The sequence below is a fragment of the Tiliqua scincoides genome, chromosome 1, assembly GCF_035046505.1.
Source record: "Tiliqua scincoides isolate rTilSci1 chromosome 1, rTilSci1.hap2, whole genome shotgun sequence".
NCBI lineage: Eukaryota > Metazoa > Chordata > Lepidosauria > Squamata > Scincidae > Tiliqua > Tiliqua scincoides.
In genome coordinates, this window is record NC_089821.1 from 248319158 (window position 1) to 248344078 (window position 24921).

The 24921-nt window shown below is 43.0% G+C and overlaps 1 protein-coding gene across 1 annotated transcript in view; it reads left to right on the plus strand.

The window, feature by feature from the left end:
- Window positions 1-8664: 8664 nt before the first annotated feature.
- ACBD3 (acyl-CoA binding domain containing 3) overlaps window positions 8665-24921 on the plus strand; it is a 28935-nt gene continuing 12678 nt past the window's right edge. Inside the window, exons 1-5 of the mRNA XM_066618695.1 lie at window positions 8665-8992; window positions 20665-20806; window positions 21840-21980; window positions 22878-23036; window positions 23796-23970. Of these exons, the coding sequence (XP_066474792.1) occupies window positions 8707-8992; window positions 20665-20806; window positions 21840-21980; window positions 22878-23036; window positions 23796-23970 (903 nt within the window). The 5' untranslated portion in view covers window positions 8665-8706. The remainder of the gene's footprint in view (window positions 8993-20664; window positions 20807-21839; window positions 21981-22877; window positions 23037-23795; window positions 23971-24921) is intronic.

A 24921-nucleotide genomic window follows, 5' to 3' on the forward strand; every position in this document is an offset into this window, starting at 1 on the left:
AGTGAGTCTTGGGTGAGACAGGAAAATGTCAGATCCCAGGAAATTTCTGTACCCCCTCCTTTGGCTCCTGGGTCCCCTTTTTGACCCTGGGCCCAGGTACAAATTACCCCCTTTATCCCCCTCTTCTAGGCTCTGAGGTAAGATTCCTGAGACCTAAGACCTAAGAGTTCTTTCCCATTTTTTTTTTTGCAACCATGTTATTAAGTGAGTATGAAAAACCACAACCTTTCATATACCTTGATGGTGAATGGTGATTCATAGGTGCTACATGGCTGCTACTTTTTCCAAAGCCACCTTGGAATGTAGTTTGTCACACCTACCTGCAAGATGCTTGTTGTATTAACCCATTTTTGCCTGGCCCACAGGTGTACACATTTGATCCCTGGTGTGTATTTGCAACATTGGGAAGAAACAGCTTTTAATGCATGGTGAAATGCTTTATCAGCTTCTTTCATTGTAATAATACTCTTACCTAATTATTTATTTATAAAATAATATTATGATGAAGCATCCCTAATGAACTTTAATGTTTGCTCTCCTTCCTTTCTCACATTTCTCCCCAGAAAAATTAAAATAAAATAAAATCTTCTGAGTTTTTTTTGAAATTTTTTATTAGTGGGCATCAATTAAGGCACATTTACCACCCTATATTTACACAAGCTTGCAAACTACAGGAACTCAGCTCTTTCAAATCCCAGGAGCTGTGCTCTTTGCAAGGCAATTAGCAGCTATCTTGCAAACTCCAGGAGCTGAGCTGTTTGCAGGGCTTGAGATACAGTAGTTATCTGATCTTGCCATTATCTGTGTTTACATTGAGGGTCTACCCAGCCTTTTGAGACCCACCAAAAATCACATTTTGGGAGCCACTGTACAGAGAAATCTTTGGTACTGTCCCCCCCCCCCAAACTAAAAACTCATTAAATTTAGATTTTGTACACCACCAGCAAAGATAGGGGGAGCTCAAAAGTTTGTATCTGGCTTGCTGCAAAATTGGAGTTGCTTTGGGTTTTTTTTAAATTTTTTATTCTTTTATTTTTTAAAGTAAAAAATGCAACCTCTTGTAAAATATATGGCACAGGCTAGCCTTTTTAGGTTGCATTCTTATACACAATTGCTTTGGAGAACACCCCATTGAAAACAATGAAGCTCCCTTCCAGGTAAACATGCACAGGATTGCACTGCTTTTTCTCTACAGCAGGTGGCAGCTGAGAATCTGCTTGTCTTTGTTCTTTTTCTGGGCTCCTGTCATAAAAATTGTCAGCCTTTGGATAGTACCAACAAAGAAGGGGTATCTGCTGATGAATACAGAGGATAAAAGAAGTAGAAGAAAGAAATTATGCTACTGATCTCTGAGAGCAGTCAGGCACCAAAATACTAAAATTACTGCTTGATAAGACAATCACGAAGAGTTATCACTCTGGATATAGTATAACGCATGGATCTTAAACTGGGCAAGACTGAACTCACAGGACAGCTTTTGTCTCTGAAAATTAACCTTGGAAGGTTGATAATCCGGTTCTGATTAAAAAGGAAAGACCCAAGAGAGATGCAACCAAGAGGAACTCAGCAAACACAAGGAAAGCAGCAGGGACGGTAGGGAATGAAAGATCCAACCACTTAGCCTCAGAAGTTGCCTGGAGCTTCCAGGCTTTCAGAAGAAAGCCTGGGTAACAGCTTCTTTACAGAAGCTTAAGACTGCAGTTCAGGACTGTAAAGCAGTTTCTCCAAGGAAACAATTTATGCATTTGGCGAAACCACTTGAATTATGGAGTAAAAGGCAGGCGGACCCTTAATGAAAACCACAATATCATTCCCGAATTTCTCCCCATTTTTACCAAATATATTACTCCCCTTATAACCTTCTAGAAACAGAAAATAAGGAAGCTATCACTACAGGTGAGGGGCTTGAGTCCCTCTGGCCCCCTATGAGTGCTGCTGGAAGGTAATAGAGAAATGTGAATTATTTTATTTATTCAATTATACTATATATATATGACACACATCTTGCGCTAAAGGCAAATAACAGGAAAAAGATTTAAACCGTAATAATGATTAACAAGGTGCATTTTCCAGATACTCTTGGCAGCTTTGCCTGAAGATATACCAAGAGATTCTATGTAGCCATTAGTTTGTAAAAGAATCATGCTTATAAAATGTCAGGAAGGCTTTGTATGCGGAAGGGTTGTTACGTGAAAATCCCCTTTTTCCCTTCCAAGTTGTGATTTTATATATATATCATGGACTAAAATGCAGGCCTAAAACTTCTCTTTCAGGCCACAAAAGGAGTCAAATCGTAAGCTCACTCATCTCTCATGTTGTTGGCCACCTCCAGTCTGAAAGACTCATTCTCTGGAGAGACACTGGAAATGTCTTTATTGTTTAAGTCAATCACTGAATATGCAAACACATTAAAGGAGGAGGACTTTGGCAGCAAAGTCTATTGTTAACTAAATCACAGCCATTAAGCCACCTCCAGACTCAAATCCTGTAGCAACAGGAAGTAAGCTACTCCCCCTCCCCCAGAGTCAAGCTTTGCTGATAACTGAGTTCTGGACCCTTCCACCTTTTCTTTACATACTCCAAGTGTTACTGAGCATGCCCACAGCTCTGGGATACTTCCGGTCAGTTTGGATCGACTTCCAGGTCAAAGACAACTCTTATAAGAGAGAACTCAGAGCACATGCGGTCTCTCTCTCTGATTGCTCTCCTGCGAGAGTGGTCCTGCGGGACTCTTCCTCCAACTGCCCCCCCCCGACAGGTAAATATATCGTGCGTCTAAACTTTCCCCCCCTTCTTCCCTACCTATCCCTCCCTTCTCCCCCATCTTTAGTCAGCAACTGGGTTTAGCAGATTAAGGAACCCCTAAAATACCTCCCTACACTCTATCCATTTCTGATTCCTTTTCGGATGCACCCAAATACATAGCATATGCATCCACCACGAGTTAGGTACACCAGACAAGTATATACTTATCGATTCTCCATGTGTATTATGTTACCTTTGTGTGTTTTTGCAATAAAAATATAATCCTTTGATTGAAAGTTACCTTCCTCCCAGTCTCCTCATTAAGCTAAACAAGGGATTTCTTTGCTCTACGCTGTCTTGTATCCAGCCTATGGTCCCAAAAGTTTCCAGAAGGCTAATATAAATAATTCCCCTAAACAAAACAGCCTTTTTGGTAACAGGGTTGCTGCCCTCACCAAAACAAGCAGAGCTGAAAAAAGACTCGATCTTAGATCTGGGAGAGTGCCACCAATCCATGCAGGCCATACTGGGCTACCCGGGCCAGGGATCTAGCTTGATACATATAAGGGAGCAACATGCATTGGATGGAAGGCTGATTTTCAGATGGCTGATGGTTTCTGGGTCACCAGGGAGTGAACTAGTCTAAACAGATTTCTGACTGAAACAGCTGCACTGTCATTCTCTTCGCACTCATTTCCTCCCTTGTTTGCTTTCATGCAGAAGGCCCAGGATTAATTGCATGAGATATGAAGGCCCCATTTCCGGAACCATAAAACCGATATGCCATGCAGCCGACTTAATAAACCACGCACCTCCCAGAGGAGGTGAAATGGCATGACATCATTTCCATGAAGAGTGAAGCAATTTTTGTACAAAACACAAAAGGCAACAAAAAGCCTTCACCAAGCACTCTGGTGCCTTCTCTAAACAATAATAAAATATGTAATTTCCATGGAGTTGTCCTTTGGAACTCGGCTGAGAGTACACAGCCATGTGGTCACATAGTAGGAATGATAGTCTTCACAACAGCTTATGGAACCTGATGCAATAAGCCCTCAGAACAGCTCAGCTAGATAGCACCCTACAGATGTGATGGTGGCAGAAAAGAAAGTCCTGTTCACAGCCATCACCACAACACAATAGGCAATATGTACATTAGCCCATAATTCATCAGATTTATTGTGAGTCTTCCTTCATCATTGCTCAAGATGTCTGCCGAATGGTTTCATTGCCCACATCTCTTCAGGAAACCAAAGGGCTACTATGAACATGTGGACTGTCATTCCCGTTGTATGGGTGGCCAATCTGCACCACAGGTTGTGGGGAATTGTGTGCTTTTGGATTAGAACAGATGAATCTGTGGTTTTGGCTTTGGCAGAGTACAGTTTGTCAACCTTGCCTGTTCCCATGTGCTGGAGACTACAAGAGAAGCATCAGAGGGGCTGTGCATGAAATACTGTGCTCACTACCATGGCACCATCTAACCCTTTGGGACGGACTTGCAGCACACTTGCCAAGAAGCTTCCCCTGCTACTTTAACTCCTTTATCACAGATAAATTGCATCTCTCACCAATCATTGATTAACCTGCTTTTTCCTTGTTTGGAAATGCCACATTACCTAGTTTTGGGGTTTTTTTTGGAGGGGGGGGGGCTCATTTCTGATTTGTGCACTCAAGCTCTCTAGAGTGTCTGTTCTTCAGAACATGGCCAGTAGACAATTCCATGCAAGGCTGCAGGCTCTGAAGTGAAGTTCTGCACTGAGCCCATCATGGCATCCCACCACCTCCTTGGCTGCTAATGCTACTATTGATATTATTGAGGGTTCAAAGGGCAGCCTGGCCAGGTGAGCCCTCTGATAGATGTGAGTTCTCAAACTCTGTGTTCCACCCTCTCTGTCCTCATTCCACCCTCCCTCACTCCCCAACAGCCAGCAGAGCACTTACCTGTTCCAGCAGGCACAGGCCTCAAACTGGCAGCAGCAGGCACATTTGCAACACTGCAAGCACCTGTCCTGCCACTTAGGATTTGTTTGTCAGTTAAGAGAAGTTCTTTGTAGACAAGTGTAAGATTGTGATCTGAATAGCATTCCGAAAGCTGAAATTGACAGAGAGCAGGACATTTTTCCAGACCAAAGAAGGGATTTTTTAAAAAATTATCATTTTGGGTTGACAGCTTTCTCCTTGGTAACCTTGTTTGGCTTTGCTGTATTCACAAAGTTGTGATTGCATGGTAAAAAATGTGGATGCTTCCAACCTTTCAACACTTGCTTTGTTCTATGAAGCAGGAAGTGCAGTCAATTAATTCACATTGTTGGTTTTGAAAGCTGAATGTAGCGGTGGTCATTTTTTGGATTGGTAAAGATGGAGTACATGGTTGTGATGTTGTGTAATGGCCAGAAAGCAATCTGGATTCCAGATCAGACATCTGATGCCAGCTGAAGTGCTGGAAGGTGTTTATTTTTGCACCTGGAAACTTCCCCATGAATTGCATGGTATCCTCAAGAGATTCCTTGGAAGTCGGACAATGGGGGAGCATTTTCAAGACCCTTGAATTACTACATTCTGCCTATCCCATCCCCATGTATATTCCCCAATATTTCACATGTGCAAGTAGGAACACACATATCAACTTATAGCACCTCTATTTTCACCTAATGGATCATAGAATCATAAAGTTGGAAGGAGCCTAATAGATCATCCAGGGGTGTCAAACTCCTTTCATACCAAGGGCCGAACAGCATTCATGGTGCCTGCTGAAGGCCGGAAGTGATGTCATTAGGCAGGAAATTATGTCATTAAACAGGTCATAACCAAAAAAGCACTTTTTCTCACTTAGGAACTCATTAGCTCAGGGGTGTCAAACATAACTCTCAGGGGCTGGATGCGGCCCACAGAACCTTTTCATCCAGCCTTCAGGCTCTCAGCTGCTGAGCAGTGCTGAGGTGTTACTACTAAAAGGGCAGACCCCACAATAATTGGGCTCTCCCATATCTTGAAATATGATAAAGATTTGTGTGTTTTCTCTTTTGTCATTTGTAGTTGTCATTTGTGAATTCCTAAGTGAGAAAAAGTGCTTGTTTTTGGTTATGAGTTGTTTAATGACCACTTCCTGCCTAACGACATCACTTCTGGCCCTCAGCAGGCATCATGAATGCCATTCAGCCCTCGGTATGAAACAAGTTTGACACCCCTGCATTAGCTGCAAATAACAGAAGAGAAAATACACAAATCTTGATCATATTTCAAGATATAGGAGAGCCCAATTTTCATGTGGGATGCCCTTATAGCAGTAACACCTCAGCAGCTGAGAGCCTGAGGGCCAGATAAAAAGCTTCCGGGGGCGCATCCGGCCCCCGGGCCTTATGTTTGACACCCCTGATCTAGTCCAACCCCCTGCCATAGGTATGAAATCCTCTTAGAGCATCTCCAACAGGTGCTTGTCCAGCCACTGCTTGAATATCTCTAGTGAGGGAGAGTCTACCAGCTCTCTCGGCAATCTGTGCCACTGCCAAACTGCCCTGCCCATCGGGAATTTTTCCTAATGTCTAATCAAAATCTCCTCTCTTGCAGTTTGCACCCACTGGTTCTAATATCAGTTTCTGAAGTGTCCTGCCATATTCATTATGCGTTCTTTTCTGCCTGTTTTGTACTTATTCAATTTTTACCTCACCTTTCTTCCTAAAGGGCACCCAAGGCGACTTCCAAGGAATCTTCCAAGGGCACCCAGGGATGATTTTACTGACTTTGGGCCCAATCCTATCCAATTTTCCATGGCCGGTGCAGTGGTGCCAATGGGCATGTGCTGCATCCTTTGGTGGGGTGGCAGTCAGAGAGGCCTCCTTGAAGTAAGGGAACATCTGTTCCCTTACCTCTGGGCTGCATTGCAGCTGCACCAGTGCTGCAAAGTTGGACAGGATTGGGCCCTTCCTCTCTACTCTGCAGTAGCCTCCCTCCATTGACTTATGCTGCAAAGTCTATTGATAAAAAAGTAAATGGAGTAATAAGAGTTGGGTTTGGGTTTTTAAAAAAATATATTTTAGAGAGAGCTTCATGTCACAACGTATCTCATTGTAATTTATTTCAGAGTAGGGGTAACTGAATCACATTCAATAAAATTCCTGATTTGTGGAGGATGAATGATGAATGAAAGGCAAGTGTATACTGGCATTTAACATCAATGTGATGCAACCCTGTACACACTTACCTGGGATTAAGGGCCCAGTCCTATCCAACTTTCTAGTGCCAATGCAGCCATGCCAAAAGGGCATGCACTTCATCCTGTGATGGGGGCAAAGCTCTCAAAGTAAAGGAACATTTATTCCCTTACCTTGGAGTTGCATTGCAGCTGCATCAGTGCTGGAAAGTTGGATAGGACTGGGCCTTAAGTCCCATTGAACTCAATACTGTGTACTGTATAGCGCAGTGGTTCCCAAATGTTTTCACTGGTGGCTCCCAAACTACTGGGCCATTGGATGCAGCTCCCCATTAGGGCTACAATCCTATACAATGTAAAGGGTGGTGGGTTTTAGCAAGGATTCTGCGGCTCTCCTGGCTGGTTTCTGCAGCTCCCTGGGGAGCCAGGGCCCACAGTTTGGGAACCACTGATATAGTGTATATGTGAACACACAAATACATTTTTTTTAAAAGGTACTTCCAGCTAAGAAAACAATTTATTTTATTTTTATTTATTTTATTAATTTATATCCCGCCTTTTTGCCCCATGGGCACACAAGGCTGCTTACAACAATTAAAAATACAAAAATAGTAATTAAAAACAATAATTAAAACAGGTGCACATAATTAAAAAATCTAAAACAAGTCCCGTGGATTCTAATATAAAAGAGAAAAAAGAGAAAGAAAGCCAGCCAGCCTGTCAGCAATTAAAGCTTTTTGAAATAAAAAGGTCTTTAGTCCACGCCGAAATATTAACAAAGAGGGAGCAGTTCTCAATTCTAAGGGAAGGGTATTCCAGAGTTCGGGGGCCACCACCGAGAAGGCCCTCTTCCTGGTCGCCAACCCTCTCACCTCTCTTGGTGGCCCTCTTCCTGGTCACCGCCCCTCTCACCTCTCTTGGTGGTGGCACAGTCAAAAGGGCCCCCCCCCCAGATGATCTAAGAGCACAGGCAGGATTATAAGGAAGGAGGCGGTCCCTCAAATACCCCGAACCCGAGCCATAAAGGGCGGTACACAAGACTGAGACAGATGAATTGTATGCCCCAGCTCCTTTCAGGATATTAGGGGCCTGTGGTGGGTGGGGAGGCAGGTGAGGCAGAGCCTCCCCACTGGAGTCCTTCGAAAAGCACTGCCGCCATGTGAGGCACCCGAGCACCCACAAACCACACACAGAGCATGTGGGTTGTGGGTGCTTGGGTGCCTCACATGGCAGAGCACGTGGGTTGTGGGTGCTCGGGTGCCTCACAGCGGCACTTTTCAAGGGACTCCGGTGGGGAGGCTCTGCCTCACCTGCCTCCCACCCACCACAGGCCCCTGCATATCTAGGTATGTAGGATTTCAATGTGGGCTAGTGATTGTGAGTATGTTAGTGGGGGGGACTCCCAATGAAAGGTCAAGTGCTGGTGTCGGTGACCCCCTGCGGTGTTGGCGACCCCCCCCCCCGCGCCTTCAAGGGCCCACAGCCAGAATCAGTAGCTGGGACGTCCCCTGCCTCCAGCAGAGCAAGGGCTGCGGCCCCAGAGGTTGCCACCTGTCCCTCCAGGCAGGGCTCCTGTGCCTGGAAAGCGGCAGGTAGGCGCGGTGACACGTCACAGAACCGGAGCCACGAACAAAGGAGGCCGAGCCCGGCGCCTTCCTGGGGCTGCAGCTCGACTGAGGGGCGGGGAGCGCTGGCCTGAGGGAGCGTCTGCGGCGCCTCCCCCGCGCGCCGGGCGGAAGATCCGGGTCGGGAGGCGGGAGCAGGAAGTCGAGACGTGGCCGCCCAGCTGAGCGGGGGGCGAGGCGGCGATGGCGGCCGCGGGCGCGCTGAGCTCGGAGCGGCTGGAGGTGTCCATCGACGGCCTGACGCTGAGCCCGGACTCGGAGGACGCCCGGCCGGGCCACGCGGACGCTGCTGCGAGGCCGCCCGCGGCCCTGGGCGGCCGAGCGGGGGCGCCGCCCGGGCAGCGGGGCGAGGGCGAGGAGGCCGGCGGCGACGGCGGGGGAGGCGGCGACGGCGGCGCGCTGAGCCTGGAGCGGCGCTGGGGCTTCGGCCTGGAGGAGCTGTACGGCCTGGCGCTGCGCTTCTTCAAAGGTGACCACGCGCGCCCTCCTCGCGGCCGGGGCGGGGGGGCGACCTCTGGGGTCCCGCGAGGGGAGGGTGGCGAGGGCGCCCCCCGCCCCCCGCCCCCCGCAGAGCCGCTTCGTCCGCAACCTCAGCACTGGTTGTCCACCCACAGCCCAAGCCTGTGCCCGTCTGCTCAGAAGTAAGTCCCGTTACGGTCAACGGGCCTTACTCCCAGCTAAGTGTGGAGGGGACTGCAGCCTCATCCCTCTGCACTTGTGATGTTCAGGGCAGGAGATCGGCCTTCCTCGCAGGGCTGTTGTGAAGGCACCTCAGCAGGACCGAAAGTGTCTTTGAAAATGGTTGTCACCTGCAGAGGAGGAAGTGGCCAAGCTGGCTTTCTACAGAGGGTGGCATATTCCATGGACTTCATGCAGAGTGCATTGGGCCAGTCGATCAGAAAGCACCCACTTTGCTGCTTAGGAAGGGGGGGGAGCATGGCTGGTTTTGGAGGCACAGTTGCAAGCTTCGTTGGCTCTTTGTGATATCATTTGGAAAAAGACACGTTCATACATTAAATGTGTGGAATATGCTCTACTTATAAGAAGAAGTCATAGTACCGCTTTATGGTCGCACGGTCCTTGTATTGGCGGGTCTCCTGATGCTCATTTAATGGAGCTCTGGTTACTGCCCTTCCCTCTCCCAAGTTAGATTGCTCATCCAAAATGAAGATGGTTTCATTTGGTTCTGGACATGGACCAGCCTCTCCATAATATTTAAGACTAGCTTGGCCCTTAAGTGAAGCCGGAGGAAACCATGGGAAGTTGTGGTAGGTAATGTAACATCAGGAATGAGTCAGATGAGCTCATGGCTTGATGACAGAGAGATCACTTACTTATTGATTCATTGCTTAATTTAAGTGTTTTTTTCTAAGGCACTAATGGCAGTATTTTAGGCTACTTCATGGTAACGCATTTTAGATTCCTCTGTGAAATGGAAGCATTTTTGTGCTGTTTAAGAAAGCTGAAGGTGCTGCGATGCACCCTTCATCCTTTGCTACACCCTTCATCCTTTTTCTAGGGACAGCATTTTTCAAGGCCACCAAGTCCAGATATCTCCTGAATACCCATTTCTTAGGACTGTTTCTCTCATTATATTTGGAGGTGTAGCAGTCATTTTTGTAGCACTGGTATTTCTGGATGTTATTTTGGGTGATATTGTATTGTGGTTCTCATATTAGTTGTTTTCAAAGGAGGCGTGGTTTACAGAATTTATCTATCATAACTAAAAGTAAGCCAGGAAATTGCCTTTTTGGTAACGATGAGTGTTGAGTCTTGTGATAATATGATCTATGAAAAGTTCTTTAAAAGAAAGTTGCTCACATGCAGTATGTGCAACAAAAGGAAGTAATTTAATCTCCTCTATTTAGAACCTGTAAATAAGCCTAAGAATTAAGCCCATGAAACAATTTATTTGTTGCCTTTTCCAAGATAAGACATTTAAACTATTGTGGTACCCAGATTATCTTATTTTTCTCCATGAATCTTTCTCCAAGGAGTTTAGAATGGGGTATATGTTTGCTCCATATTCCTTAATTCTCACAACAATCCTGTGAGATAGGTTACGCTGAGAGAAGGTTTATTGTCGCCCAGTATGATTCATGAACCTGGGCCTTTGAGGTTCAGGTCCTCTTAGGGTGCAATCCTAACCCCTTATGTCAGTGCTTTCTAATGCTGGCATAGCGGTGCCAATGGGACATGTGCTGCCTCTTGCAGTTGGGTGACACTCACGGAGGCCTCCTCAAAGTAAGGGAATGTTTGTTCCCTTACCTCAGAGCCACATTGCCCTTATGTCAGTGCTGGGAAGCACTGACATAACGGGTTAGGATTGTGCCCTTAACTGCTTAATCACGCCAGCTTTACTTGGTTGTAATTTCTACTTAATTCAGTGTACTGTTAAGTAAATGTGTTTAAGGTTAAGGATGCATTCTATCGCTGAATAGGGTATGTGTTGTTTCTGAGGTTTTTATATAGTATGATGGAAAAGTAGTGCATATATTTAATTTGTAGTGTGTGAAACCTCAACAAGTGGCCAGATCAGCTTGCCTGCAGGTTAAAATTTCTGGATTCTGTTCATGAACTTGCCGCAGATATTTTGCATCTTGGTGATGTCATATAACATTTTCGTTTTTCTTAACCACTTGTGGGCATAGCAGTGTTTAGCTACTTTGCTACCCATGCTGAGTGTTTTAAAAACAGCTTATTTTTATTTAAGGTTGACAAGAAATAATTTGTCCTTGGCTGTCAATTCAGTTCCTTTGTGTTTAATAGGATATTAATTGTAAGTCTGTTTTATAATAAGTAGTCCTATATCTCATGAACTAGAATGATGCCCTTGAAAGTTCATAAAACAATAAACTGGTTTGTATTGAAGGTGTGTCAACATGTGGTTGTTGCTATAGAAACTGACATGGATACTCTTCTGGAATGCAGAAATAGTTATTGGAAAAGAACAAAGTCCGCTTTTGATTGTCTTACGCATTTGTTTCCTTTTGGACCCTGGAAACTGTTGCTTTGCTGACTTGAAGGAGAGACTGACAATAGTATATGAAGATTAACTGCTGTGTGTGTGGGAGCTTGAGCACCTTTCTTCTACTATAGCAATCTCCTTTTTCGGAGCTGTGGTTTAGTGAAAGCCACTACTGGAAATCTCATGAAATGGCTGTCCATAAGTAAAAACTGTATTGCTGTTATGAGTAGATTGAGCCTTGCTGTTGACCTGTAACTTCTTAGACAGCATTTAAGCTTGTTTAAAAACAGCACTGGGTGACATCTGGCCCTCTGATGTAGCGGTACTTCACCTGCAGAAGCTCTGTCGTGAGGAGAAGGAATATCTGCCAACTTCACACCAATATGCCAAAAGTCTAAATGCTGCCCAGTATCTGTCTGAGCAGAGTTACCTCACTGGTAAGCTATTATAGTCTCCTCTTTAATGCCTTGTCAGAGGCAGAGCTGTAGGTATACTTCACAAATACCTGATCCTTGGTGACGGTAAGCAGTTTGAGGTATGTGAAGAACACACAGGTCTCTTGGTAGACTTGAAGGTTAAAAACGTTTGACTCAAGTAGTTATTCAGCATTTCCTCAGTTACAGCTGTTTATATCTCATTGGCAGTGCACAACTGTCCAGACGCTGTGAATCTGAGGGTGCTTCCTCATTTAGGCAACAATTCTTGAGGGTTGTTCAGTTCATCCCAAGGCTTCTTCTAGTGTTAAGGCTGAAAATATCTCCTTGATGTCTTCTGGACCTTTGTTAGAATCTATTTCCCACACAGTTTCTTCCTCATGTGTCTGTAATAACTGCTGTGTCTACAAACAAATTACAAACCTTTTAAAAAATTCTAGAAATAATAAAGAATATAGTAGTGCTTTGCTTTTGCCTAGTTAATTAGGCAAAAGGTTGCATAACAAGAACCTTTGTAAGATCTTGTATAATTGTGCCTTTAAAACAGTGTTAGTCGAGATAGAATTATGAAGAATTCAGAGTTAGATGAAGAATCTTGACATACAATAACATTGTATCTTAGTGTTATTGATGATTCAGTGTCAGTGTAAAACATTTAATTATCTTCTCTTTCATGTTGGTGTGCTAAATTGGCAGTGTCATTCCATTTTTAGATTGAGCCTACTTCAGTTGAATTTATAGCAGGTAGAAAGGAGTGATTCTGTAGTACAGAAATACTAAATGTCTTCATTTGCAAGGAATCCCAGTTTCAATCCCTGGTATCTCCAGTTCAAGGATTTCAGTAAGTTATGCTGGGAGAGGGGGAAAGATGATTATTATAATAAATAATAAAACTTTATTTTTATCCCGCCCTTCTCCCTAGCGGGACCCAGTTATGTTGTGTTCCTTCCAAGGCATATTTTAATTAGTGCAACCTTGTTCCTAAAAATATCAAACCAGATCAAAATATGATAAGAGCAAAGTAAAGATAGACCTGAATATGTGTACTAAATCAGCTTGTGGTCTTGATAAACAAAGTGGCTGTGGTATAAATAAGATCTAAATACACACAAGATGTGGTAACTGCAGTGGACAAGCAGGACACTTCTTTATACTGTGTGAAGTGGTGCCAACTGTTTTCTGGATGCTCTGAGATTGTTTCTCCATGATTTAAGTATCATAGTTATTTCACCCTTTCATTATATTCTTTGCACTCTTTCACTTTTTGGCAAGCTCTTGATGGGAATAGGACAGAAATTTCCCACACCTATTTTCTTTCTGGAAAACATTCTAAATAACCTCTAAATAACCATTTTCATAAAATTAATTGGTAACAAATTGATACTTTTGGGTTATGTTAAGATTAGCATAAGTTTTCAATTTTTTCAACTTCATTTTTTCTTAAAATTAAAAACAGTGTGGAAGCGTATGCTATTTAATACTCATGTCCTAAAAAGCTGACAAGTATTCCAGTAAAAATAGTTTCCAGGCTAAGCTTTGGATTTTTTTGCATGTTCTTTTAAACCATATTAAAGGACCTTGATTGAATCTTTTGCCTTATCAAATATCTCAGCTGAACTTCCTTGAGCTATTCGAAAAGCAAGTGAGATCTATACAACCACCTCAGCATAGCACACTTTTTCTCTTACTAAATATGTCAGACATGCTTAAACCAGATCCCAATAAATTTAGGCACTGGAGTATCTTCCAGTTTGAATTTTTTTGGAAACTTGCATCACAGTAGATTTTACTTCGATGCTTTAGTGCTGATGCAGAGTATAATATTGTATCTGTTCTGTTTTGTAATGGATAAGGTACGGAAGACTTGCTGGGAGGAATCATTTGAGAAGGCTCATGTGCATTCATGAATTTAGACAAGACACAGCAAGTTGTAACCTAGAAGCCTGGTCCCCTGAGGGGCACAGAAAGATGCCATTTACTAAGTGCACTTGTTTACCTTTAGGAGCAAGCCCTTAAATGTCTCTGTTCTCCCTCATGGCATTACTGCTATCTGCTGTCAGTGAGGATCTTCTTTTCTTAATGAATACTATCTTTTGTTCTTCTTCCCTCTAGCATCTTTCTTGGGAGCCTTATTTCCCTCTCTTGGCCTTTGGAGAGTGTGTTCCCACAATGACAGTTCACCCTGCAACTTGTAGATATGTTAATTCTTCACTAAGTTCAGGAATTGAAGCTTTGATCAGTTATTCTGCATTAAGCTACAGGGACCATAAATGCTTATGTCTCATTGATAGAGGTGTTTGAAAATGGTGTTATTTACTTTACTTCTAAGTAAAGTACTTCTACACATTGGGTTTACTTCTAACCCATTGTGTTCGTAAGACTTAAGCAGTAATTCTATCTTACTCACTGGAAACAAACACCTCTACTCATTGATCTTGGCACTAATAAAATTAATTTTCTCTTGATTGCATCCTTAATCTTAATTGTTCAAAATGTAATGCTGCTAGAGTCTTCCTACTGTTGTTAACATTTGTATGTCAGGTATGATCCACAACATGATTGTTTGGAGACTTCCTTCAGAAGACTGGAACTCCTGCATGCTTGTACTTTTGCCTGTTGATTGAACCAGGTGACTTAAATTTATGTAAATATCTAAGATATTTTTAAGGTCCATTTGCCTTTAAGAACCATCATGGTTGTGAAGAACTTTTTATCTGATTGTAACTCAGCAGTGAAATCCCAAAAGCACTTGGTTTCAGAACAACTTCCAAATTCCTTAAGTCAGTTGTTCCCAAACGTTTTAGCACCTGGACCCACTTTTTAGAATGACACTCTGTCAAGACCCACTTAGCTTTATGAGACTAAAAAAATAGTTTCACTTTACCTGAAGCCTATGTTTTTATCCCTTTTACTGGTGAGGTGAGCATTTGTTCAATTCCACATTCATCAGATCGGGACCATTCTGGCATTCTGGTCCCCCCCCCCACCTGGCCTTCCATAAGAGCTGAGGCATGCTTGTCTACTTGTGAATAGCATGCATGTGTGGATCAGTTTCACTTTCCATAGGGCTCAATACATTTTTTCTTTTCAGCTGGGGACGACGACCACCTTCTAAACTGTTTCTGGGTGGGTCTGCGTTTGTCAAATTGGGACCATTTTGGTGGAGTTTCATTCTTCTCAACCTTCCTTTCAAAATGAATGGAGGCATGGTAGCCTACTCATGAGTAAAAGCGCACACAGCTCAATTTCACTTTCCATAGGCTCAATACATTTTCGCTGTCAGCTGTTGACTTTTCAGTTTCAGTTGCACAACCCATCAACAATCAGGTCATGACCCAGCAGTGGGTCCTGACCCACAGTTTGGGGAAAATTGCCTTAAGTCACTTGCTCAGTAGTTCTTTCTCCCACATCATGCATTTTTCACAATGTGAAATTCCTTCATCAGAACAGATGGACTCTTATCTCTGTCCTACTCTGTAATCTGATCTGCAGCTAATTTGGCTGTTGGTGAGAGATATTCAGTTGAAGACTGATACCATGCCATACACAGGCACAATTTAGTCTTGGTTTCTACATTATGTTTATAACTTACTGCATCTTGTGTCTTCCTTGACTGATTAGTACATAGAAAGTCAGCCCCTTGTCACAACTAAGTTATCATTTGTGTAACTATGGACACTTTTCAGATGTACATCTCAGGATAGTTCAATTTAATTAGGTCAGATCATTTGAGAGTATTGTATTTTAACAGTTCTAAGACTGTATCGCCACTCTTCAGGAAACTAGATGCCATACTATAGAATTGCCATTGCCTATCGTGTATGTATTCTTCCCACTCCACACCCAGTTTCTTGTAGTTTCTCAAGCTGTACTCTAGCAAAGTCCAAACAAGCCTTTAGTAGTATGACTGGTGCTGTTGCTGTAGATGTTTTCCATGTGATATTGGTGGGAAAGAACAGGATGCACTAAGATTGAAATAAGATAAGATAATTAATTAATTAGTATTTAATTAATTAACAGTATTTATATACCGCTTTTCAACTAAAAGTTCACAAAGCGGTTTACAGAGAAAAATCAAATAACTAAATGGCTCCCTGTCCCAAAAGGGCTCACAATTTAAAAAGATGCAAATGAATACCAGCAGACAGCCAGTAGAACAGACAGTGCTGGGGTGAGGTGGGCCAGTTACTCTCCCCCTGCTAAAAAAAGGAGCACCCACTTGAAAAAGTGCCTCTTACCCAATTAGCAGGGGTAAAACTCACATTGTGTGTGTATTTAAGCATCTGTATTGATAAACTGATTTGGTATTTTGTAAGCTCTGCATTCAGGGACACAATGTATATTGGTTGTGGATTGGGTGAAGTGCGTTATTTCAGTGCCTTTGAAAGTGTGGCATGGGTCTCTGCGGGGAGACGGAAACTTTTTGACTATTAGGCAGAGATAATCAACCCACGTCTTCCAGTCAGTACAAAATTGAGACTCTGTATGCCATCTTTGAAATAGATACTGTAAGCCATGGGTGTAAGCCATGGGTGTCATACTTGTTTTATACCAAGGACTGAATAGGATTCATGATGCCTGCTGAGGGCTGAAAGTGATGTCATTAGGCAAGAAGTGATGTCATTAAAAAGGTCAGAACCAAAAATAAGCACTTTTCCTCACTGAGGAACTCATTAGATGCAAATGACAAAAGAGAAAACACGCAAATCTTGATCATATTTCAAGACATGTGAGAGCCTAATTTTCATGTGGGCTTCCCTTTTAGCAGTGCCAGCACTGCTAAGCAGCTGAGAGCCTGAGGGCCTGATAAAAAGCTTCCGCGGGCCACATCCGGCCCCTGGGCCTTATGGCACCCCTGCTCTAAGCTCTAAATCAATCTGGCAAACTTAGAATTGCCAAAAGCATTTGTAGGCTGTTCTGATGAAACCCTAAGATATACTGGGTGTTTTCACTGCCTTTTTCTTTGCATACTTGAGATGATGATGATGATGATGATGATGATGATGATTAACAGAATTTATATACCGCTTTTCAACTAAAAGTTCACAAAGCAGTTTACAGAGAAAAATCAAATAACTAAATGGATCCCTGTCCCAAAAGGGCTCACAATCTAAAAAGATGCAAATGAATACCAGTAGACAGCCACTAGAACAGACGGTGCTGGGGTGATACTTTATCTTTGCATACTTGAACACCCAGGTGCTTCACTCTGAGATAACCTGTTTGGTGTGGGGACTTAGGGTTCACTCTTTAAACAGTGAGAATCTCTGTACCTATTTCAGGAATGCTCCAAGTTATGAAACCTAAGAACTCAAGCTAAAACAGTCTTATGGCTAAGAACGTCTTTGTACTCAGATTGTCAGCTCATTTCCTTTCCTCTCTTCTCAGTATCTAGTTGTTGTTGTTGTTAACAGGATTTATATACTGCTTTTCAGCTCCCATTTTAGTTCTCCCGCTTTTAGTTCTCCCATTTCTTTTCAACATGTTCTACCTATGGTGCCTTGAAATATTTAACTTTGGGGTCCTGCATTTCATTCTGCTGCCTTTAACTTCTCTTTCTGGTTTCCCTATATGCCACTGCACATCTTGGTTTGGGGGGGGGGGTACAAGGTCTATTACACCCATAATGCATACACATTCTGACAGCACCATTCTGTGCATGTTTACTCAGAAGTGATTCATACTGTGTTCAGTGGGGCTTTCCTCCCAGTAAGTGTGTTTAGGGTTGCAACAAAGTGCCCTTATTAATACTCTGCTTTCCTGAATTGCCTTAGAACTCAGCACAGTTCATGGTCTGTGGTCTCTCCACTTTGCTGTCTTGTATGTTACTTTCAGGTTAATGTGAGTACACAGCCCTGAAATGGTCATGATAACTGCAAACTAGGGCAATACTCATGATGGCTTATATATGTTCAGCCACCACAGGTTTTTAAATGCCTTAAGGCAGTGGTTCTCAAACATTTAGGGAGCATTACTCCCTAAATAAATCTTTGCAGGGGTGGGGCTAGGGCAGTGATGCAGTGTCCAGGATCACATCACTAAGGGGGGCAAAGGGAGGTGCTTTTACTTACTGTGGACAGAAGCAAGGAGCAGGAGGTGTGGAGAGCCCCACGCAGCCCTCCACGGAGCTCCCTGCGTATTAGAATGTTGAGAAACTGTGCGCAAACCACCTCTGCAAACTGGAAGTGCTTCTGCCCACAGTAAGTAAAAGCACCCCCCTTGCCCCCCTTAGCAAAGCAATCCTGGAGATTGCATCACTTCCCCTGCCCCATGAAGGGATTGGAGAAGCTTTATGTGAACTGGTAGGTTGCGACTCACCCATTTGAGAACCACTGCCTTAAGGTGTACACATGGTTCCTCTATTGTGGCAATATGAAATAACAGTTCTCTTAATTGTTCCCAAAGAGAAAAATAGGACTTTCATTTGTGTTCCTGCTCCGTGTTTCAACAATCACAATTTTAGTGAACATTCTCTGTATGTCACACTTTTCTGCTTGGAGAGCTTGTTGAATGTGCTGGAATTGTCCAGGCCTCATTAATACTGTATGTTACCTGAAACCAAGCTTTTAGATCAGCTGCTGTTTCATGGTCGATCCTGGATCACAATTGTAGAAGTCAGTCTGTGAAACTGGTACAGAAACTGAGTTACAAAGAGATTGTCTCGTGGTGGTGATGCAGTTCAGCACTGGCTGTGTTCGCTTGCAGTGAAATCTTTGGCTTTAGGATTGTGGGGTGTGTTTAATCTCTTAATGGAAGACATTTCTCTGGGCTGTGCCTCAGAAGAATAAAGTTGAAAACTGTGAACTTGATCACAGGAGGAGGAACTTGGGCAGGAGGTCTGGTCTAGAGGGTAGAGCTTCCATTTGCCTGAAGATAACATCCGAAGGTCGCCAGTTCGAGGCCACCGGCACCGTGCGACCTTGAAGCAGCTGACAAGCTGAAGCCGAGCTATTCCATCTGCTCCGAGCGTGGGAGGATGGAGGCCAGAATGTGAAACCAGATCAGAGTGAAACATCTGGGCTGTTGTGGTTCTTGAAAGATAGAACCTTCTTTCAATTGTAAAAATCCATATGGGGATTTATTCAGCCTGCCTATGTAAACCGCCTTGAATAAAGTCTGAGGAGAAATCTGACAACCAAGAAAGGCAGTATATAAATACCTGTATTATTATTATTATTATTATTATTATTATTATTATTATTATTATTATTATTATTATTAATAATAATAATAATAATAATAATAATAATAATAATAATAATAATAATAATAATAATTTGCTGCATCACTTAAATAAAGGCCTTTCAGTCCTGCCTATCTTTGCCTTTCTGCAACTGATTTAGCAGTCATAAATATGTGAATAATTCATTTAGCTGCTCTTTAATAATTGAAAATAAAACCCCCACATACTACTTTGCTTTGCTAACATTTTTAATAACTTTATTGAAAACTCTCTCTAGAGAGTGTAATATAAAGTATATGCATAAATACATAATATATGCAAATGCATCGTATTAAATAGTCAAAATTAGGACATGTCCAGGAAATCAAAGAGAGAGAACCAAAGAATGAAGAACAGGCTGTGGTCTAGAGGGTCCATCCTGAATATATAGCTTTGTGTGTATAGTTGAATCTTATTCCTCAGAGGTTCCACTCCTCACACTTGAGAAGCTTAAAGAACGGCCTGCAATCTATAAATGGCTACTGTTCTATGCACTGGGCAAGCACCTTTTCTGGAAGTCTTTGGGTTGAGTTTTCTTAATGTGCGTGTTATCAAGACATAAATTCCAATAAACGCGCTGACCATAAGCATGTGTAGGGGCTGTAGCCTTGCACCCTTTTTCTCTGTACACTTCCTAAAAAGTTCTACCTAGTTCAGTGGCATTTAATCCATTGACCAATAGATACAATATCCTGTATATGCTAGGAGCAAAAAGGGGTTAGTTGTGTTTTTTTTGGTGCTGATGGTCATATAAACTGCTCTGTTCCTGTAATCCTCCAGAGGGGAGGGAAGCTCACCTCTGGCCCGGAGGGAGGACCAGGAAGGCTGCATGCAACCTCTTCGGCCCTCTGAAGGCCTTTTTAGGTCTTAAAACGCCACTTTCGGTTTTGACTCAAAGGCCTCCCAGAGGCCTTAGAAGGCATGCTGAGGGCCTGGCAAACTGCATGCAGTCTCCCTAGCCCTCAGAACACCAGATGCGAAGGGAGTAGAGCTCCCTTTGCCCCTGTGTAGAGAGGCCAGCTCTGCAGGGGGAAAGCCCTCATGGGCACAGGCTGCAGGAGAGTGCTTTGAACTGCTATGCAGGATCTTTTCCTCCCTCCCCCTTTCCCTCCATTTTTCAAAAGTGCTTATGAACTGGTTTGAATTAATTCATTCATATAAGTTGGGTCTCTAATATATTCATTTTTGTAAATTTGAAATGTAAATTCTTTTTTCTTCTTGGCTCCCAACACAGTGTCAGAGAGATGTTGTGGTCCTCCTGCCCAAAAAGTTTGGACACCCCTGCTCTAAGCTGCAGATGCGAGTGTCCTAGTATTCCTGTTTATGACAATCAGATACTTGTCACTGTGTGCTGTGTTAAAAAATGGTGCAGAGGTGTAAGATGAGCCAGAATTCCCTAACTCTACAGGAAACTCTGCAGTTTAACTGTGGTGAGATTTCATTAGTGCTGTGTATAGTAACGCAGTGACTTTGATTGTGTGTGGCTTTGGGCTCATGATATCATTTCTGTTCCTCAGAAAAAGATGGCAAAGCGTTCCATCCAACCTATGAAGAAAAACTGAGACTTGTAGCATTGCATAAGCAGGTTCTGTTGGGACCCTACAATCCAGACACTTGTCCTGAAGTTGGATTCTTTGATGTGCTGGGGAACGATCGAAGGTATGAAGCATCCATTTTAATGAAATTGTCCATCAAATAGACCACCACATTTCTTGAGTAAATTAAGTCTATGGCGCTATATTGGCATAAATACAGTAACATTTCTAACTCAGTGGTAGAACATGATTCTTAGATGCATTTCTGGAGTGCCTTCTCTTCAGGAAAGATAGATTCTGCATTTTGACAGAAAGATGAAGTTTAATTTGTGTTGGTGGTTGAGAGGGAGTTTCTGACTATCAGGTTTGACAAGGGATTACAGTTAATTCTAATAGTGCAGAAATGAGAATCTAACTAGTAACCAGTTTACTACACTTTTGAATTGTCAGGTAATTTGTGTATAGCAGTTCCTCACTTAAAGATGTCAGGTTCCTGGAAACTGCAACTTTATAACTAAACCAGTTTTACTGTTGGCTAATTGATATATGTAAACAAGAGTTACATTCCTACAGCATATTTCTGGTCACAAAAACATCAAAAAACTTCTAAATAAAAACCCAAAATTCTTCTGATATTAAACATTGAAATAAAAGTGAGCTTTCTGAGCTGGAGAAAACCCGTGCAGATTCCATACAGACAGTGGCCCTGGCTGGGAATCCATTTTTTTTTGCTCATCAACTTTATCACAAAATGACTTGAAACAACTTTAAGTGCGGGTTTGCTGTACTTTAGACATGATTCAAGAGGGTTCCTTCACATACTACGTGTCATCTTTGTAACATCACTTGAACCAAAGACCTGTTCATAGGACAATTTTCAGGGACTTCTTTCACATCCAGTTTAGCATCAAATTATGAACTGAATGTGTGGGAATCCTCTCTGCAGGCGTGCCCTTGAAGTGGATGTATATGCACTGATTTTTGCCTTCAGTTCTTTTCTTGCCAGTTAAACTAGGAAGAGATTATTTGGCCCTTGAAATTCTGGCCTCAACAAGCTGACAGGTAGAACTTTCATATTATCTCTCAACTTGATAAGGCAATAGCTTCATTTCGTCCTTACCTAACATACCATGTTCCATATATTCTCTTTCTTGCAGGAAAGAATGGGCTGCCCTTGGGAACATGACAAAGCAAGATGCCATGACAGAATTTGTTAAACTCCTAAATAGGTGCTGCCACCTCTTCTCAACATATGTTACCTCCCATAAAATAGAAAAAGAAGAACAAGAAAAGAAAAGGTAAACTCTCTTGAGCTCTCTGGAATTATTTCTTACAGTTTTATATACCTTTCCTCAAAGGAACTCAGGCTGGCGTACTTAGTTCCTTCTCTCCTTTTGTTGTCACAACAACCCTGCGAGGTCGGTTAGGCTGAGAGATCATGACTGTCCTAGGGTCACCTAGGAAGCTTCATGACCGAGCAGGAGTTTGAACCTGGATCTTCCAGATCTAACATGAGAACCACTAAACTATCTTGGCTCTGAATTAGGTAGCAATTAACATGGTGGGCTGTATCTCGGCCAACTTTCATAACTAAGGCAGTTTTTAAGCTATTTTTAAAAAAAGCTGTTTCAAACTTTGATCATTTAGTGCAGAGTGTGATGTGGCATTGTATTGAAACCTCTCCTACATGAGCACGTGCATTCTCTCATGCAAGAGATGGCAGGGCACAGTTTTGGACAATGCCCTCTTCAGCCCCCTGTCCCAAATACATCTTCTTCCTCAGGGTTTCCCAACCTTCAGGGGGTACCAAGGAGCTGGAAAGGAAAGGGAAAATTGCCAAAAATTGTGCTCCTCCCTTTGTGTCTGAGAGGCAGTTCTAGTGCAAAAGAATGTAGATACAAAATTTAGTTCTATATTTATAGTAGTTATTTAGATTACAGTATTGGATTTGACAAGAGAGTGGCATAAAACAGTTAATCATTCAACTGGTTAAGATCACCTTTTACCATAGAATGTTAACCCCAAGTGGCTTAATGCAATTGCTTTCTTGACCAACAGCAAAATTAAACCGATGTGGTCACAGCATTGTAGAGCAGTGGATATTTGCAGGTGCCATGCTTCTTCATTCATATGACGGGAACAACACTGGTTTGAACTGTAGAAGAATTAAATGTCTGGCAAACGTGGTATTGCAGGAGGGAAGAGGAAGAACATAGGCGACGTGAAGAAGAGGAGCGAGAGCGTTTACAAAAGGAGGAAGAGAAGCGTCAACGAGAGGAGGAAGACAGGCTGAGACGGGAGGAAGAGGAGAAAAGGCGGATAGAGGAGGAGAGGCTTCGGATGGAGCAGCAGAAGTAAGCAGTCTACAGTACACGATCGATTTTATTCATCGCATTTTTTTCCCAACTGCCTTGAGCGCAGCACCTTCCATGGGGCTATCCGTTTTATTCTTATGATAGATGAGGCTGCCCCTGAGGAAATGATTGCGTATTGCCATATTAGAAATAGAAGGTGAAATAGAAATAGAAAGTGAACAGGAATTTGAACCTAAGTTGCCCCAAGCTGAGTTTTGCTGTCTCTGCACTACACCTGACTAACGCTCTTTAAACCTCCATCCAAATTTTGTTTCATAATCGGAAGCAGCTACAATAACAAGCCCACTATTTCCCTCTGATACAGTCAAAGCGGTGCTTCTGTAATGCATCCAGCCTCCCCAATGAAATTGCAAGAGGTGCATATCTTTAACACAGCGATTCTCAAACTCTCAGGGAGTTTGAGCACTGAGGTAGTTGTTGTGAGGGAGGGGTGAAGGCAGCAACACGATCCCCAGGATCGTGCCACTGCCAGGGCTAAAGGGTGGGGAGTCCGCACTTCCCTAAAGCCAGCACCGGCCTCCACTACACTATATCCAACTAACGTGCATATTGATCTCTTTTACTCATTTGAACAAATCAAATACATATCAGAAACAAATCTAACATTTTGTGTCCTTATAACTTGGTTATAACAATGTTAATTTGGTTGGTATTTTGTTTGCTATGCTTGAGACGAATTATAAAGTGATTCCTTGGCTGCCCTCAGAGTTTATCAGGATAGTTTTGTTTCTGATCTAGACAACAGATAATGGCAGCACTGAACTCTCAGACTGCTGTCCAGTTCCAGCAGTATGCAGCCCAGCAGTACCCAGGCAACTACGAGCAGCAGCAGATCCTGATTCGACAGCTCCAGGAACAGCACTATCAGCAGTACATGCAGCAATTGTACCAAGTCCAGCTTGCACAGCAACAGGTATTGTATTTCTTGGCAGGCCACTTCTGGAAAGAGTGTTTAGTTCTCTCCTGAGGTGTTGGTGAGACAACCGGTTTGCATTGCAAATGATGAAGGCTACAGTGAATGTCCTGGGTTTTTCCCCCTTTCTCCCCATATTTTTGGACATTTCCAAACCCCCCCCCCCCCCAAGCCCCTGTGCAGAATCAGAAACCTAAAGACTGCTGGGATAGTTTCTACAGCAGTATTTGTTCTTTCTTTGGAATGCCATTGCCAGATGGCCATGTGCTAGATATGGATTGGGGTCCTTCTTTGTGGCTGGAATAGCCAGGCCTCCTACTAAGATTAAGAACATAAGAACAGCCCACTGGATCAGGCTGTAGGCCCATCTAGTACAGCTTCCTGTATCTCACAGCGGCCCCACCAAATGCCCCTGGGAGCACAACAGATAACAAGAGACCTGCATCCTGGTGCCTCCCTTGCATCTGACATAGCCCATTTCTAAAATCAGGAGGTTGCACATACACATCATGGATTGTAACCCATAATTGATTTTTTGCTCCAGAAACTTGTCCAATCCCCTTTTAAAGGCATCCAGGCCAGATGCCGTCACCACATCCTGCAGCAAGAAGTTCCACAGACCGACCACGCGCTGAGTAAAGAAATATTTTCCTTTGTCTGTCCTAACTCTCCCAACACTCAATTTTAGTAGATGTCCCCTGGTTCTGGTGTGAGAGTGTAAAGAGCATCTCTCTATCCACTTTATCCTTCCCATGCATAATTTTGTATCTCAATCATGTCCCCCCTCAGGCATCTCTTTTCTAGGCTGAAGAGGCCCAAATGCCATAGCCTTTCCTCATAAGGAAGGTGCCCCAGCCCAGCAATCATCTTAGTTGTCCTCTTTTGCACTTTTTTCATTTCCACTATATCCTTTTTGAGATGCGACAACCAGAACTGGACACAATACTCCAG